At 43.4% G+C, this 16,588-nt stretch overlaps 1 protein-coding gene across 1 annotated transcript in view; it reads right to left on the reverse strand.

Moving 5' to 3' along the window:
• slc26a6.2 (solute carrier family 26 member 6, tandem duplicate 2) overlaps window positions 1–16,588 on the reverse strand; it is a 35,476-nt gene that overhangs the window by 11,591 nt on the left and 7,297 nt on the right. The window contains exons 4-11 of the mRNA XM_085345458.1: window positions 13,484–13,659; window positions 12,791–12,955; window positions 12,502–12,654; window positions 11,219–11,301; window positions 10,909–11,056; window positions 10,712–10,825; window positions 2,242–2,319; window positions 1,525–1,620 (exon numbers count right to left, since the gene is read on the reverse strand). Coding sequence (XP_085201584.1) covers window positions 1,525–1,620; window positions 2,242–2,319; window positions 10,712–10,825; window positions 10,909–11,056; window positions 11,219–11,301; window positions 12,502–12,654; window positions 12,791–12,955; window positions 13,484–13,659 — 1,013 coding nt within the window. The remainder of the gene's footprint in view (window positions 1–1,524; window positions 1,621–2,241; window positions 2,320–10,711; window positions 10,826–10,908; window positions 11,057–11,218; window positions 11,302–12,501; window positions 12,655–12,790; window positions 12,956–13,483; window positions 13,660–16,588) is intronic.

Genomic DNA, 16,588 nt, shown 5'->3' on the forward strand with positions numbered 1-16,588 from the left:
GTGTTTTGGATCATTGTCATGTTGGAAGACCCAGCCTCGTTTCATCTTCAAAGTTCTCACTGATTGAAGGAGGTTTTGGCTCAAAATCTCACGATACATGGCCCCATTCATTCTGTCCTTAACACGGATCACTTGTCCTGTCCCCTTGGCAGAAAAACAGCCCCATAGCATGATGTTTCCACCCCCATGCTTCACAGTAGGTATGGTGTTCTTGGGATGCAACTCAGTATTCTTCTTCCTCCAAACACGACGAGTTGAGTTTATACCAAACAGTTCTACTTTGGTTTCATCTGACCACATGACATTCTCCCAATCCTCTGCTGTATCATCCATGTGCTCTCTGGCAAACTTCAGACGGGCCTGGACATGCACTGGCTTCAGCAGCGGAACACGTCTGGCACTGCGGGATTTGATTCCCTGCCGTTGTAGTGTGTTACTGATGGTGACCTTTGTTACTTTGGTCCCAGCTCTCTGCAGGTCATTCACCAGGTCCCCCCGTGTGGTTCTGGGATCTTTGCTCACCGTTCTCATGATCATTTTGACCCCACGGGATGAGATCTTGCGTGGAGCCCCAGATCGAGGGAGATTATCAGTGGTCTTGTATGTCTTCCATTTTCTGATGATTGCTCCCACAGTTGATTTTTTCACACCAAGCTGCTTGCCTATTGTAGATTCACTCTTCCCAGTCTGGTGCAGGTCTACAATACTTTTCCTGGTGTCCTTCGAAAGCTCTTTGGTCTTGGCCATGGCGGAGTTTGGAGTCTGACTGTTTGAGGCTGTGGACAGGTGTCTTTTTATACAGATGATGAGTTCAAACAGGTGCCATTCATACAGGTAACGAGTGGGGGACAGAAAAGCTTCTTACAGAAGACGTTACAGGTCTGTGAGAGCCAGAGATTTTCCTTGTTTGAGGTGACCAAATACTTATTTTCCACCCTAATTTACGAATAAATTCTTTACAAATCCTACCATGTGAATTCATGGATTTTTTTTTCACATTCTGTCTCTCACAGTTGAATTGTACCTCTGGTGCAAATTACTGACCTCTGTCATCATTTTAAGTGGGGGAACTTGCACAATCGGTGGCTGACTAAATACTTTTTTGCCCCACTGTACATAAACGTTCCACAGCGAATGGGGGACTATTGTGAGGAAGCAAACATATGATTGTTATTAGCAGGTCACATGTTGTACATGTACACATGTTGGCAGAAAACTGTCATTAATTTTATGGGCATTATTTGCTTAACACTTTTTTGTTGTTGTTGTTTTTTAGCTAATTCCAAGGAAATTAGTTGAAACATATGAAGCCAGGATTATTTCTTATATGGAGTTGCTCATCCAGGTAGTTTGTATTCCAAATCATTTCTATAAAATGGCACTGTGAAGCAGGATAGTACTTAATCTAAAAGTCAGCAGGTAAGGAAGATATGCAGTATATGCAGTACAAGATATGCTATGTTAACACAGTAAAATACCTTTGCTGCATTAACCACTTCCTTGTGGCCTTTTTAGTGCACTCACCATATCCACTCTGTTGGTTTTCCACAAAGCAGGGATGTCCAAGAACTGCTTCATCATGCTATGGAGGTTGACATGGATGATGGCAGCCAAGACCGCCTGCAAAATCAGGGAAACGGTTTAAGTGGAAACGTTTCTCGAAACAGTCGAAACGAGTTTCATTAGCCTCTCACTGAAGTACTGTTTAATAGCAGTTATTACATCATGCTCAGTCCATGTTTGGGCTTAAAAAAACTATTTTCTAAAAGTAGCTGATAACTTTAGCCTGAGGCAGAAGAAATACCTGTTTGTGCATTTTGACAACATAACCTCAGCTGTTGTTTTTTACCTAAGGCTAAGAGATTAGCATGCGTATGCTTATGATTGCGCGCGCGCGCACACACACACACACACACACACACACACACACACACACACACACACAAAACCCCGTTCAGCTATCTTAGTGAGGACCTTCATTGACATAATGGTTTCCCTAGCCCCTTACCCTAACCATTAAAAATGAATGCCTAACCCTTACCCTAAACCTAACCATAACCTAATTATAACCCTGACACTAAAACCACATTTTGAGCCTCAAAAAGGCCTTCAAACTTGTGAGGACCGGTGAGTGTGTCCTTACAAGTGACTGTTGGTTCTCACAAGTATAGTAGAATGCAGATTTCGGTCCTCACAAGGATAGTTAGACAGGAACACACACACACACGCACACACATCTACCTTGGGCAGATCTTCAAAGAGTGATCCAATCCACAATGTGATAAAAAGGATCACTACTGCTGACAGAGCCCCAGCAACCTGGAGCGAAGAGGCAGGGAAATATGCACACAGTGAATGGCAGTGAGATCGGCGAAACAGTTGCTTGATGTCAGGATCATTAGTTTGAATATGATTATAAAGCGAACTCACATCGATTGAACCCTCTCCTCTCCTCGATAGCCCATGGCTGATTAATGGTGTTCTCAGACTAAATCAGTTTAGCCTTTCAGTAAATTTGTACTTGTGTAGGTGGAGTTTGATGATGTGAAAAAAAATCAATTCCCTAAGTGTTTTTTAATCATGCACTGTATCAGAGTAACATTAATTATGATGTGTGGTTCATTGCATTTAACCTTTGTGATCTTTGTTTTTCGCTAGAGGCAGAGTGAAGTGCAGGGATGAGAATGTTTATGCTTTCAATGATCTCATGAAGCATCCCTTTAGAGCTTAAATATGGCAAAGCATTAAACGTCATTAGCGTTCAAATATCAAAGATAGCAGAACAAAGATGGGAAAAGCGGCAAATGTTACAGAAGACAAATAAAGAAAACCGTTCTATCTTTATTGGATTTACTAAATCAGTTGAAGGCTATGGCAAGGGAACAGAGTTTCATGATATTTTGTGGTTTGTTTAGGGCAAAATATCAGATTCATACATTACAGAGGTTGTGGTATAATGTGTGGAGCTAAAATAGTTGGTTCTGGGTTGATTTATGTGGGGCAAAGGTCTCCCAAGTAAGAGATTTTGATCTCTAGAAAAGATATTAAACTGTCTAAAAGATCATTTCAAATTGTTTTTTCTCACTTAGAGCTACATGTAGAATCCACCAAAAGTAAGTCAGTGCATCTGACGTCACATGGGATTTGAGCTCCTAATATTGGCTTCTTCAGATGAGAGTCATCTACAACAACATTTTTCCCTGTTATACATTTTTCATACTGTTTTATACTGCTCATTGATTTGGTTTGTAAACAAGACTCCTGTCATGGCCTAGATTTTCTAAAAGGTGAACATTGAACCAAAAGGAGGTGCAAGAGTGTTTTTTTTAGATCAATTGAGTTGCAAGATGCTGGATAATTATCCTGGGGTTGTTTTTTAATTTCAAACACACCAAAAACAGGTTCCATATCCCAGCTTTAAACCTCTTTTGGTGCTTGCTGGTTAGGGTGTATTCTTTAACATGGATACTATTCTGCCCTCGCACTTAACTAGGCAGACAGACAACCATCATCCCATGTAGAAAAACCACACCGTTGTTCCTTTCTGGTGGATTTATTTGATTGGATGCATAGCATGGCTTTGTCGAAATACATGAATGGATGAATGGTAAAACTGTAAACAAACACAAAATATCCCATGTGAGCTAATATAAGCAAACATTCTTACAATTAGAAGATGCTATGACCGGTTACTATGCAAAGCAAAGCAGAACGAAACAAGCTAACAAGCTAACGTTAGCGGTTAGCTAGCGCTAATTAGCGTTTAGGCTAATGACTAATAAAGCACATCATTGAGTCAATTTGCTTTCTCAAAATATCACAAACAACACACGGCAGTTAGTGCTAACATAAAACACAACAATACTGCCAACTTACAGACTGTGCTGGCTTAAGAGGTAGCATAGGCAGGCACAGGAGTAGCAAACTGTCCTTCTCCCGTTAGACAGGAAGTAATGAGAAGTAGCACTTCCGGTAGAATGTCAAAATAAAATGAACAGTGTGCCAGAAACGAATAAAGATTGCATGAACTTGTATAACACTACATAACATGAGTGGTGACTCTTAAGGAGCCAGAACACTCCCCGCCTGACATCGGTAAGATGTCACACTTGTACCCAAACTAAACTTGTTGCACAGCAGCTGATACAAGAAGAACAACGTCTGTGACTGGCCTAAAGTAAACTTTGGCTTTACCATCTTTCACCACCTTGACTTCTACCTTCCTGACAAGTCCGTCACTACTAGGATGAACCTTTGCAATCACCCCCATGGGCCACTGATTTCTCTTCACGAGAGGATCTTTCAGGAGGACCACATCCCCCTGCTGCAGGTTTGGTCTGGTGGAATGCCACTTGCGGCGGCATTGCAGTGTTGATAAGTACTCCTTACGCCAGCGATGCCAGAAAGAGTTGGCCAGACTCTGAACTCTTTTCCACTGTTGCCTGTAGAGGTCCTTCTCCCCGAAGTCACCTAAGGGTGTTGGAGGTGCACCAACTTTTTGCGTGAGGAGTGTGGCGGGAGTAAGGATGCACGGAACATCGGGATCACTTGACACTGGAACCAGCGGCCGTGCGTTGATGATGGCGGCCACCTCTGCCATGAAGGTGATCAGGACGTCGTGCGTGAGGGGCCTGGAACCAAGTTGAGCGAGCTGGGAGTCTAATATCTTACGTGCCACTCCTATCATCCGCTCCCAACTGCCCCCCATGTGAGAAGAGTAGGGAGGGTTGAAGACCCAACTACATCCATGATCATTTAGGAAGGATTTAACACGTGGGTCACAAGGAATCCTTTTGTCAAACCCTAGCTCCCTGGAGGCTCCTGTGAAGTTAGTTCCACAATCCAATCTCAATTGCTTTGCAGGTCCTCTGACTGAAAAGAACCTGCGGAGAGCGTTAATGAAGCTAGACGTGTCCATCCCCTCTATGATCTCAAGGTGAACTGCCCTTGTGCTCATGCAGGTGAACATCACTGCCCATCGTTTGCTGCTGGCAAGTCCGCCCCGAGTACGACGAGAGGCAACAGACCATGGCCCGAACACATCTATGCCTACGTAAGAGAATGGAGGCTCAGCACTAAGGCGTTCTGCAGGAAGATCTGACATTTTTTGGAACTGTGTTACTCCCCTTAGCTTGCGACAAACTACGCATGAGTAAATGAGGCTGCTGATCTGGCGTTTACCTCCTAAGACCCAGTAACCTGCGGATCTTAAAGCACCCTCTGTAAGATGACGCCCCTGGTGCCTGACCCTTTCATGGTAATAGCGGACTAACAGGTTAGTTACATGGTGTTTGTGCGGCATAATCAAGGGGTGTTTTTCTGCGGACTCAAGGTCAGAATGAAGAAGGCGTCCGCCAAGCCTCAGGAGGCCTGATTTGTCAAGGTAGGGAGAAAGCTTTAAGAGAGGGCTTTTCTTTGGGATGTCCTTCCTTGACTCTATTTGTTTGAGCTCCTCTGGGAAGCTTTCTTGTTGGACTGCTTTTATAACCGTCTCTCTTGCTTGCTCAAAATCTGAGGTAGTGAGTTCATGACATATATGCCATCCCTTACATTGTCCGCCTGATTGCTTTACCTTAAAGGTGCGTGCAATGTGTGCCAAACGTGCAACTGCCCTGGTAAGGGACTGCCATCTGGAGAAAGATTCTAAGTTTGCAGTCTTTAAACAGGGGTATGATGTTTGAATGGTGGCAGTGATCAAGGGACGAACTTCAATGTCTGAGTCGGGGTTTTGAAGTTGGAATGTACCTGATGAGTTGCTCTGTAAGGGCTTTAAGGGAAACTCCGGCCCTTTCAACCATGTGCTGGACAACAGTTTTTCGGCAGGTAGAGATCTGGATCCGTGATCGGCCGGGTTGTGCACCGAGGGTACATAGCCCCACTGAGTTGGTACTGTTGCTCGTCTGATGCGTTGCACCCGGTTGTTCACGAAAACGTGAAATCTTCTTGCCTCATTGTAGATATAGCCAAGAACGACTTTGCTGTCGGAGAAGAAGCGCATGTTACTAATCTGAATGTCCATTTCATCTCTGATTAGTTCCCCAACTTCCACCGCTAACACCGATGCACACAGCTCGAGCCTGGGAATGGTAAGATCGGGCTTGGGGGCAAGTTTGGCTTTCCCGAATATGAACGCAAACTCTGTCTCACCATTTTTGTTCGTTAACTTCAGGTAAGCCACGGCTGCAATAGCCTGGGTTGATGCATCACAGAAGACACAGATTTCTCTGTGCTTCGCACCAAGAAAGGAGAAGGAGCAGTATGGCCTTGGGATACGGATTTGCTCGAGTTGTTTGAGAGCATTCTTCCATTCTGACCACTCCTTAAACATGCCCTCTGGAAGAGTCTCATCCCACCCACAAGTCTCTTTTGTCAGCTCCCGCAACAGTGCCCTCCCCTTGATGCTCACTGGCACTGCAAACCCCAGCGGGTCAAAAAGGCTGTTGATAGTGGACAGAACACCTCTTTTCGTGTAAGGCTTTTCGGCTTGAGAGACTCTGAATGTGAAGGTGTCGCCTTCAATGTCCCAACATACTCCTAAGCTTCTCTGCATTGGAGGAAACTCTGTGTTGAAATCTATGTCCTTGAGCCCGCTTGCCAAGTCTACAGTAGAGAATGCTTTCATGACATTTGGGCTGTTTGAAGCTATTTTGTGGAGCCTCAGGTTGGACGCAGCGAGCAGCTCCTGTGTGTCTTTGAGGAGCTTAATTGCCTCTGACTCAGTAGGGAGGGATTTGAGTCCATCGTCGACATAGAAATGTCTTTGAACAAACTGTTTGGCCTCAGAATAGTGCTGTGTGTCGAACAGGTGTGCTGCCTTTCTCAGACCGAAAATTGCCACCGCTGGAGAGGGGCTGTTGCCGAACACGTGCACTTTCATTCTGTACTCGACAACTGGCTCTCTTGGGTCATTGTTGCGGTACCAAAGGAACCGGAGGAAGTTCCTGTGGTCTTCTCGCACCTGAAAGCAGTGGAACATTTGTTGTATGTCCGCTGTGACAGCCACCGTTTCTTCTCTGAAACGGATGAGCACCCCAATCAGACTGTTATTCATATTTGGACCTTTGAGCAGCACATCATTTAAGGACACTCCCTGAAACTTAGCACTTGAGTCAAATACCACCCTGATGTTCCCGGGCTTCTGCGGGTGATAAACGCCAAAGAAGGGCAGATACCAGCATTCTTCTCCTTCTTCGAGAGCTGGTGCTGGTTCGGCGTGATCCCTGTCAAACAACCCCTGCATAAAATCCATAAAATGTCTCTCCATCTCAGGGCGTTTATTTAATGTGCGGCGCAACGACTCTAAGCGGCTGAGTGCTTGGTTTCTGTTGTTTGGGAGGTGGGTTCTCGGTGTACGGAAAGGAAGTGGAGCTGTCCAGCTATTTGCATCGTCTTGGTAAAAGTCTCTTTCCATAATTTCTAGAAAGGCTTGGTCCTCAAAGGAAGGGGCTAGCTCCTCGTCCTTTTCACTTTGCTGGAATATGTGTTTCCCTATTTGACATGAACTGTGAGTGTTCCAGGATTTGTTGTGTGACTGCTCTTTGACATGAAAGCTGTTTTGACAGGGTGTTAGGAGACTTGGACGCCCGTTCTCTAGAACACTCGTTCTGTATGTGCCTATGATGGCTGGCTTATGGGCTCCTCCTAGGCATACATCACCTACAATAACCCACCCAAGTGCAAGTCTCTGGGCAAATGGAGCATTGACTGGTCCATTCACTCGTTCATACACTTTGTGCACTTGTATTATGTCTCGGCCTAACAGCAACATAATGTCAGCCTCAGGGTCTAGGGGCTGCATATGATCTGCTAGGTGTTTGAGGTGTTGATGGGCTAGGGCAATCTCTTGCGTTGGTATTTCATTCTTGTTGTCTGGGAGTGAGTCACACTCGAGCAAAGAAGGCAGAGGAGAGCTGAACTGGCCATCAACAGACTGTATAAAGAGGTTCTCAGCTAAGCGGCCATTTGTAGTGGAAACCCCTGTACATGTCTTAAGTGTGTATGGCACTAGGTTGCTCATTGGGATGCCAAAGGTGTCGAAAAGATTTGACTTCGCTAATGACCTATTGCTCTGGTCATCTATGATAGCGTAAACCTTGACCTTTTTGTCTGGATGCCCCTTTGGATAAATGTAGGCTTGACATATTTTGGAGCAGGAACGCCCCCCACCTAAGTCCCCACAAACTTGAGTGCATGCTGAGCTAGTCTCCAAGTCTAGGCTACTCTCCCCGCCATGCTCCTCCCTGTCCTGGTCTGGGGCAATGTTTTGAGCTTTTGTGTTTTGTGTCCATGGAGCTGGACCTGCATGCAGCGCTGCAACGTGTTTGTTGCTGTTGCACTCTAGGCAAGTAATCTCTTCCTTACAGTCTTTAGCTTGGTGAGCTGAGGAATTGCAGCACCTAAAACAGATGTTGTGTTCCCTGAGGTATGCCTTACGCTCATCTAGTGTCTTTTCCCTGAAACCTCTACACTTCTTTAACGGGTGCGGTTTCTTGTGGATGGGACACAGTTTGTTTGTGAACTCACTCGTGCTGCCTAAGTTTGGTTTGTGAGTTTTGTTTACCTCTGTTTTGTGGACGGCAACAGGCGGTCTTGACTTGGCAAATCTTGTATAGTGGTTGTCGTGAGTTGTTGGATAGGATGTGGGACCTGATACAGTAGACTTAAAACTGGGGTCGTTTCTCATTTTCGCTTCATCTTGTATGAAGCAACAGAAGAATGAGGATGGAGGGAAATATACATCATGTCTCTGCTTGTATTTAGTCCCCTCTGACATCCACCTGTCTTGAAGATTTGTTGGCAACTTATCAACTATCGGGGCAATGCCACGTGATGTGTCCAAATACACTAGCCCAGGTAAAGAGCCGTCTGATTTGGCTGCATCAATTTCAGAAAGTAGGTCGCCAAGTTCTCTGAGATTCTGGGGGTCTTTGTTTGACACTCTAGGAAAGCGTTCAAGTCTGTCAAGGAGCGACTTCTCAATAGCCTCTGGGGTGCCATAACATTCTTGTAGCCGTGTCCAAACTCGACGTAGGCCCTCTGCTGGATTGTTGAGATGGACAGAGCGTATACGTTTGGCATGCTTAGACGACTCTTCTCCAAGCCACCGGGTGAGCAAATCTAACTGTTCGCTAGGCTTTAAGCTTAACCCTTCAATAGCGTTACAGAAAGAAGCTCTCCATGCCCAGTAGTCCTCTGCTCTGTCCGTAAACTTTGTCAGACCGTCTGCCACCAATTCTCTTTTTGCCAGAAACTTAGCGAGATTAGCAAAGTCACTGTTCCCGTTGTTGATTTGCGTTGGCTGGAAAGGTGGAGTGTAAGGGGAAAAGCTCATAGGTTGCGGTGTGGTACTTACATACCTTTGGCCACATTTTTCTTGGGTATCAGCAGCTGGTGTCAGATGGCTGCCAATCTCATATTTGATGTCCTGTTGATTTACCTGTGGGACATATTGAGGTGAAGTGGCTGGATCGGGGATTGGACTGACGTCACATTGTTTTATCGGCGTAAAGTGTTTGGGGTCCGGCAAGTCTTCTCTGCGATGCTCTGGTGAAGAATATCCAAGATAACTCTGTAGTCTGTATGACTGGGTTGAAGCTGGAAGCTGGAGTAGAGCGTGAGAGTTCAGCGCTGGTTGTGAGTTCTCTTGACCCTGTCGTGATTCCCCATATTGTTTTTCTGACACACGAGATGACCACATTTCCCCGCTTACCTCCTCTGCTATTGCTGCTTCAAATACATTGGCTTCAGCGAGCGCAGCTTCTGCTTCCTTTTCTTCTTTTAGTGCTTCTAATGTAGCACTTAACTCTGCTTGCCTCATTTTCACCTCAATCTCCCGTCGTGTAAACTCTGCTCTGGCGTGTGCTGCTTCGGCCTTTGCCCGTGCTTCGACTGCTGCTTTGGCGAGTGAGCTGCGGGATCTGGATGTAGATCCAGAGCAGGTGGACCGTACCTCCAGCTGCTCCTCCTCTGCTGACAGCATAGTGGCGTCTGGGTCAGATGTCTGGAAGACTGCCTCCTGAAGTAGCCGTTTCGCCAGTCTTTTTACTATTCTGCCCTCGCACTTAACTAGGCAGACAGACAACCATCATCCCATGTAGAAAAACCACACCGTTGTTCCTTTCTGGTGGATTTATTTGATTGGATGCATAGCATGGCTTTGTCGAAATACATGAATGGATGAATGGTAAAACTGTAAACAAACACAAAATATCCCATGTGAGCTAATATAAGCAAACATTCTTACAATTAGAAGATGCTATGACCGGTTACTATGCAAAGCAAAGCAGAACGAAACAAGCTAACAAGCTAACGTTAGCGGTTAGCTAGCGCTAATTAGCGTTTAGGCTAATGACTAATAAAGCACATCATTGAGTCAATTTGCTTTCTCAAAATATCACAAACAACACACGGCAGTTAGTGCTAACATAAAACACAACAATACTGCCAACTTACAGACTGTGCTGGCTTAAGAGGTAGCATAGGCAGGCACAGGAGTAGCAAACTGTCCTTCTCCCGTTAGACAGGAAGTAATGAGAAGTAGCACTTCCGGTAGAATGTCAAAATAAAATGAACAGTGTGCCAGAAACGAATAAAGATTGCATGAACTTGTATAACACTACATAACATGAGTGGTGACTCTTAAGGAGCCAGAACAGATACTAGGAATGATAGGTGAGAAAACAAGAGAAAGTTTTTTGAAGTCTCTACTGACCTGAGTTTTGCCCCCTGCACTTTCCTGAACCATAGTGCGAGACATGGAGCAGCTGACAGTAAAACACTGAAAAATTCCTCCAATGGAGTTACTCAGACCCAGAGCAACTAGTTCCTAAAACATGAAACACACTTTTTATTTACAGTCGGTGTACTAAAGTATCGCTTCATGTTTGTGTCCACCTATAATCATCCTACCTGGTTGCTGTCAACCTTGTATCCATATTTTAGGGCAAAGATTCGTCCCAGAGAGATGGCAATGCCGTAGCCAACCACAGACAGAGCAAAGCCATCACCGATCACTTGACCAAAGACAGAGGTGTCTGGGAAAACAGGTGGCTGGAGACTGATATACAGGAAGAGACAAGAGTGAAGAAAAGCTTTACTTTTCATAGTGACTGTCACTTTTCAAGTGACAGATGTGTGTGTGTGTGTGTGTGTGTGTGTGTGTGTGTGTGTGTGTGTGTGTGTGTGTGTGTGTGTGTGTGTGTGTGTGTTTGTTTCTCACCCTGAGGGAATAACTCCCACTACATCCACTCCATATTCCTGCTGCAGGTAAAATTGCCATGAGATAACTGTAGCTATAACGATCTGGAAATAAAATAATAGTGATTTTCAGGGTACACATTCTGTATGGTGCAGTACAAAGTCTTGAACAATACTCAGTTTCTGTATATTTTACTTGGAAAATAAGAATTAAGTGTAGCGATTTATTGTAAGGTGCAAACAAAAATCTAATCAGTACAATTCTTACAAACTTGAGGGTCGCTATTTTAATATTCATTTTCATTTTTTTGAAATTTTCAAGTAGTTTTGAGGAATAGTTCTCCAGGCTTCTTTGGATGTTTCTGCCTTTTATTCCTTTCGAGTCAAAATGATGCTACACTGCTTCAATAATATCGAGGTCTGGGATATTGTTCTCTTGTATGTATGCTTTTCCCACATTGGGAGTGTGTTTGCAATCATTGCCATGCTGAAAAATGAAGTTGTTGTCAATCAGATGCTTTCCAGGTGGTATTGCATGGTGCATCAAACTCTGATGGTACTTTTCTGTGGTCATAAATCCATAAATTTATGACCACCAACACCACTGGCTGAAATGCTGCCCCAAACCATGAGAGAGCCACCCCGTGTTTTACAGCTGGACTGTAGACGCTGTTGTCATCTTGACAACAGAATTTTCAAATTTGGATTACTAATTCATAAGACCTGCAGTTGCTGACTTTTAGTCCAGTTCTTGTATAAATCGGCTTCTTGACAGCCACTCTTCCACTGAGACTGTTAATGATGAGGCTTCAGTGAGCAGTAGAGGTCAGATGCATCTGTCAGCTCTTTGCTGACATTTGTGTATGTGACACATATTGAAAATGCATTTTTGTTGTTGTTGAGCCAACCATATAAATAACATATATACTTTATTGATCCCCATGGGGAAATTCCTCTCTGCATTTAACCCATTCACTCAGTGAAGCAGTGGGCAGGGAAGGTACCTTGCTTAGGGGTACCTCAGGGTACCAAATAGGTGCACCACTGGCCAATGATTCATAGGTTGGTGTTAAATGGGTTAACAAACAAAACACAATTCTGTGAAATGGTCGGGTACAAAGACCAGATTGAAAATGAGAGAAAAAACAGCCAGTGTTTAAAAAAAACTAACAAAAAACCTTGACCTTGAGAAAGACTAGAGAACTATTGTTGAAGACATGTTTGGCTCATTGGAAGTAATATAGAAAGATATAAAGTGTGACTCAAGACTTTTGCACAGTACTGTTTGTATTCTTGCATACTTACAGCAATCAGCTCCACGGGTATAGGAACGGGTATTTTCTTGCCCAAAAATGCATTGAGCTCCTTAGCAGCGATAAGGCCGAGTATGGTAATAACACTGGTCACAAGAGTGCCGATGTTTGACTGCGGGAGGAGATAGCATATCTCCAATACAGTCTAGGAAGACAGGAGCAAGAAAATGACTGCTAAAATAGGTGAATAATTGAATAGATCTAAAATACAAAACATTCAAAAAAAAGTACATAAAATTGCCAGCAAGAGCACTAAATGGTTAAGTTAATGTAATTCTTACATATATCAGGGATAAAGGTCCATTATGTCTCACAGGGTTAACGCCAAAGGTGTATTTGAGCTGAGACACGATGACATGGATAGCAGCTCCTGTGGTATAACCTCGGACCAGTGGCTCAGACAAGTAGGTTACCACAAAACCAAACTGGACCAGACCGAGTAGAATCTACACACACATCACATGAATCAGCAGAGATTAACATGCAGTAGCTGCAAAAGTGAATGCTCAGATCACTCATTTGCATTTCACATTCACGACACAGGAGCTGTGCAAATTATTAGAAATGCAAAAAGATAGTGTTTAAAATTAATGAAATAGATTAAATTGACCCTTTTAGCCGTTGGACTCAAAAACATCATCAGTTTCCAGGCTGAAGTTCCCAGAGTCCCTGCAGGCTCATGCAGCGAGAAGCTTCTTTTCATTCTTTTGAAGTAATCAATAACGTATTGAAACTGAAGTCTAAAAGCATTTGCTGTCAGGCAGATGGGCCTCAAAGAGCTATGTAAGCTTATTAGCATTTGCACAGCATTTTACTTTATTCACTAATGTTTGAGCAGCAGCTGCCTGTTGATGGTGACAAGATATTTCCATTTGTTCAAAAGAAACGTCCAAACTCAGTGAGACAAGTGCCCATTTATGGCTCCAAAATTTACGAATGCAGGGTGGAAATTTTGAGTGATTTCAAATATTTACTTGAAATAACCCAGATACAAATGTGACAGCTGCAGCCACTCGGACCCTTTCGTCATCACGGGCAACTGTGTCAATTATACTGGTGTTGGTCACATTGTCCCATGTCATAAACTTTGAGTCTGGGGCCAGTCGCTCAGTCACTCCTCCTATCATCACGCTCATCACTGCATATGTTCCTAAAAAACAGAGATAGAAAATGATTTCTATTAGGCGGCGTTATGAAAACATAGTGGAGCAACATGTTATTCCACTGATTAATAATTTTATTATTACAGATTTTTTTTTATTTTACTGATTTATTTCAGCCTGGAAACTGATGGGTCCTTCACAAACATGAAGTCATTTGGACTTTGCTCTGAGGGAATCATATCACTAGGGTATAAAGTCTCCATTCGTTCTGATTAATGTTACTTCGCTTCCAAGTTGTTTCCTTTTTGATTAGCCAGTTTAAAAGGCAACTTTTCCAAGTGTCTTTTAATGTCATCTAGTGATTTAGGAAATAAATATTATATACAAATATTATATAATTACAAAAACTTTTATTTTAGACAAGTGTTGATGTGTCTCTACAAGAACGTCTTACTGAATATTTTCTAATATGTCTACAAATGCGCATGTAAGCAAACCTTTAGACTTTAAAATATATAAATCAGACATTTTCTGGCCTTAAAGCTGGCCGACATAATAAACTTGTAAAACTACGGCACTCTTCATAGTGGTTGTTGAACGTAGTTGTCACACGTTTCCAGGTAATTATCACACAACATTAAAAATAATGCTGAGTAGTGTTAAACCTTTAAACACTAAAGAATGCTGGGGATTTACGATGGAATTAATTTCACCTTTTTATTTGTTAAATATAAAAGAAATCACCTAATATCACCTTTTTAATTTGGGGTCACCATCTCGTCAACTTTGCTACTAATGTCAGCATATGAAAATTCAAAGGTGTAAAGGTTACCATTTTATTGATATCAGGTCATCATTAATATTTTAATTATTAATATACCAAAGTACTATTACTCTTCATCTTTTTCTCTCATAGACATACGTTTGTATAAGTATGAATAAGTATTATTGCTATGCTGGCATTAGGTATTTTCTGTTCTGCAGCAGTTTGCCCTCTAGTGGTTGTTTTTGTGTATTTTTTTTACTCTGTAAGATCGAGCCAGAGGCAGTTTCACCTCCATTAATCTGTTGCCATCCATGCCTTCACAAGCTGATAAACGGCATCATCTGTGAGTAATATTGTTTGTTATCACTGAGACAACTTGTGTGCATTATTATTTGTTGTGAAGGCGTGATATAGTTTGTAGTTAGAATTTAATTTGAATGCATGTATAACCTAAGCTAGTGAGGTTAAGCTAGCTCATATGTCATGTGGTTTCTTTAACGTTTTGATCATGAGTGTGATTTCATTTGATGTTTTATTCCGGCACTCACTAAGCAGATAAATATTGTGCTCATATTTTTGAATATGTGTTTGTTATACTGTATATTGAGGCAACATTTTTATTGGTTTATTTCTGGTTTTGTCAACAGTTTCACACTTTTTCCTTATTAAATCATCCAACTCAACACATTGGCCTGTTCCCTGGATTTTGATTAGGAGAGTGTTTAGCTGTCTGTATAGCTGAGTCTACGTTCACGAGGACAACGCTTAGTGAGGACAGAACAGTGAAAAGATGAATCATCACATCAAGCTTTGAAGGAATCTCGGCAGCCTATTTCTTCGCCACCAGTAACCACTAAGTAGAAGAAAAACATCAAAGAGGCTACGTTCGCTTCTTCTGTATCTTTTTACGGGATTTGAAGACCCATTCACCTGCCTGTATTAAACGATGTCCAGCTCAAACCCTATTGACGCCGATATTCAGAGCCTGGAGGTTAGGTCAGAGTGTGCTGCCTCAGCTGCATTTTCCAAGCAAAGTTCAAATAAATCTTCAGCTAGTGCCGCTGCTGCTAAAGCTCGTGCAAAGGCAGAAGCTGCACGCACACGAGCAGCCTATGCAAAACGTCAAATAGACATGCAAGTGGAGAAAGCACGCATAGAGGCTACATTGAATGCACTAAAAGAAGAGTGTGAAGCTGAGGCTGCCTCAGCAGAGGCTCAAGTGTTTGAGGCTGCTGCGGATTTAGACAACTGTGACCTTGGGAGTAAAGCCAGTCATGCTCAAGCAACGAAGCAGTCATTACAGCGAACTGGTGAGTTCATCCAAGCACATTTCTCTTCAGGGCAGAGTTATGCTTTAGCTCAAAATGAGAAAGAAACACAGGCTGCTGCTTCTGTACCACAACACAGACACCTCCCAGATATCAAAGTTCATTGCGTCAGTCGTGACACACAACAGCTGTATCCTTCTGCTTGCTCGGCTGAAGGCCTGCACCCAGGCAACCAGAGAAAGAATCGCCCTGACCCTCTGCCTTTTAACACAGATAGAGATGTCCCCTCCATGCACACACATCGCTGCACAGACTCAACAAACCAACTTCCACCCCGCTCACCACTGGAGGCTCAAGGTGTATCTGAGTTAGCTGTATATCTGGCGCGTCGAGACCTTGTCACAGCTGGACTAAAAGTGTTTGATAACCAGCCTGCTAGTTATCTGTCATGGAAATCTAGCTTTGTTAACGCTGTGGAGGGACTTAGCCTCAAACCTAGTGAAGAACTGGACCTGCTCATTAAGTGGCTTGGTGGGGAGTCGCTACACCACGCCAAGAGGATAAGGGCAGTTTATGTCAACAATCCATTCATGGGTTTGAACATGCTTTGGCGAAGGCTGGACAAGTGTTATGGCTCTCCAGAGGCCATTGAAGCTTCTCTCTTCGATAGATTGAACCACTTCCCAAAGCTTTCAAATAGAGATCACCAGAAGCTTCAAGAACTCGGAGACCTGCTCCTAGAGATCGAAGCTGCTAAGCAAGAGGGATATTTGCCAGGGCTCAGCTTCCTAGACACTGCAAGGGGAATAAACCCTATAGCGGAGAAACTGCCCCACAATGTCCAAGAACAGTGGATAACTCAGGGGTCTCGCTATAAGAGGGAGCACCAAGTTCCATATCCCCCTTTCTCATTTTTTGTGGACTTCGTGTATAACCATGCAG

This window comes from Diplotaxodon limnothrissa, linkage group LG20 (assembly GCF_057381915.1).
Source record: "Diplotaxodon limnothrissa isolate DT_005_m linkage group LG20, D_limnothrissa_male_GT1.1, whole genome shotgun sequence".
Classification (NCBI taxonomy): domain Eukaryota; kingdom Metazoa; phylum Chordata; class Actinopteri; order Cichliformes; family Cichlidae; genus Diplotaxodon; species Diplotaxodon limnothrissa.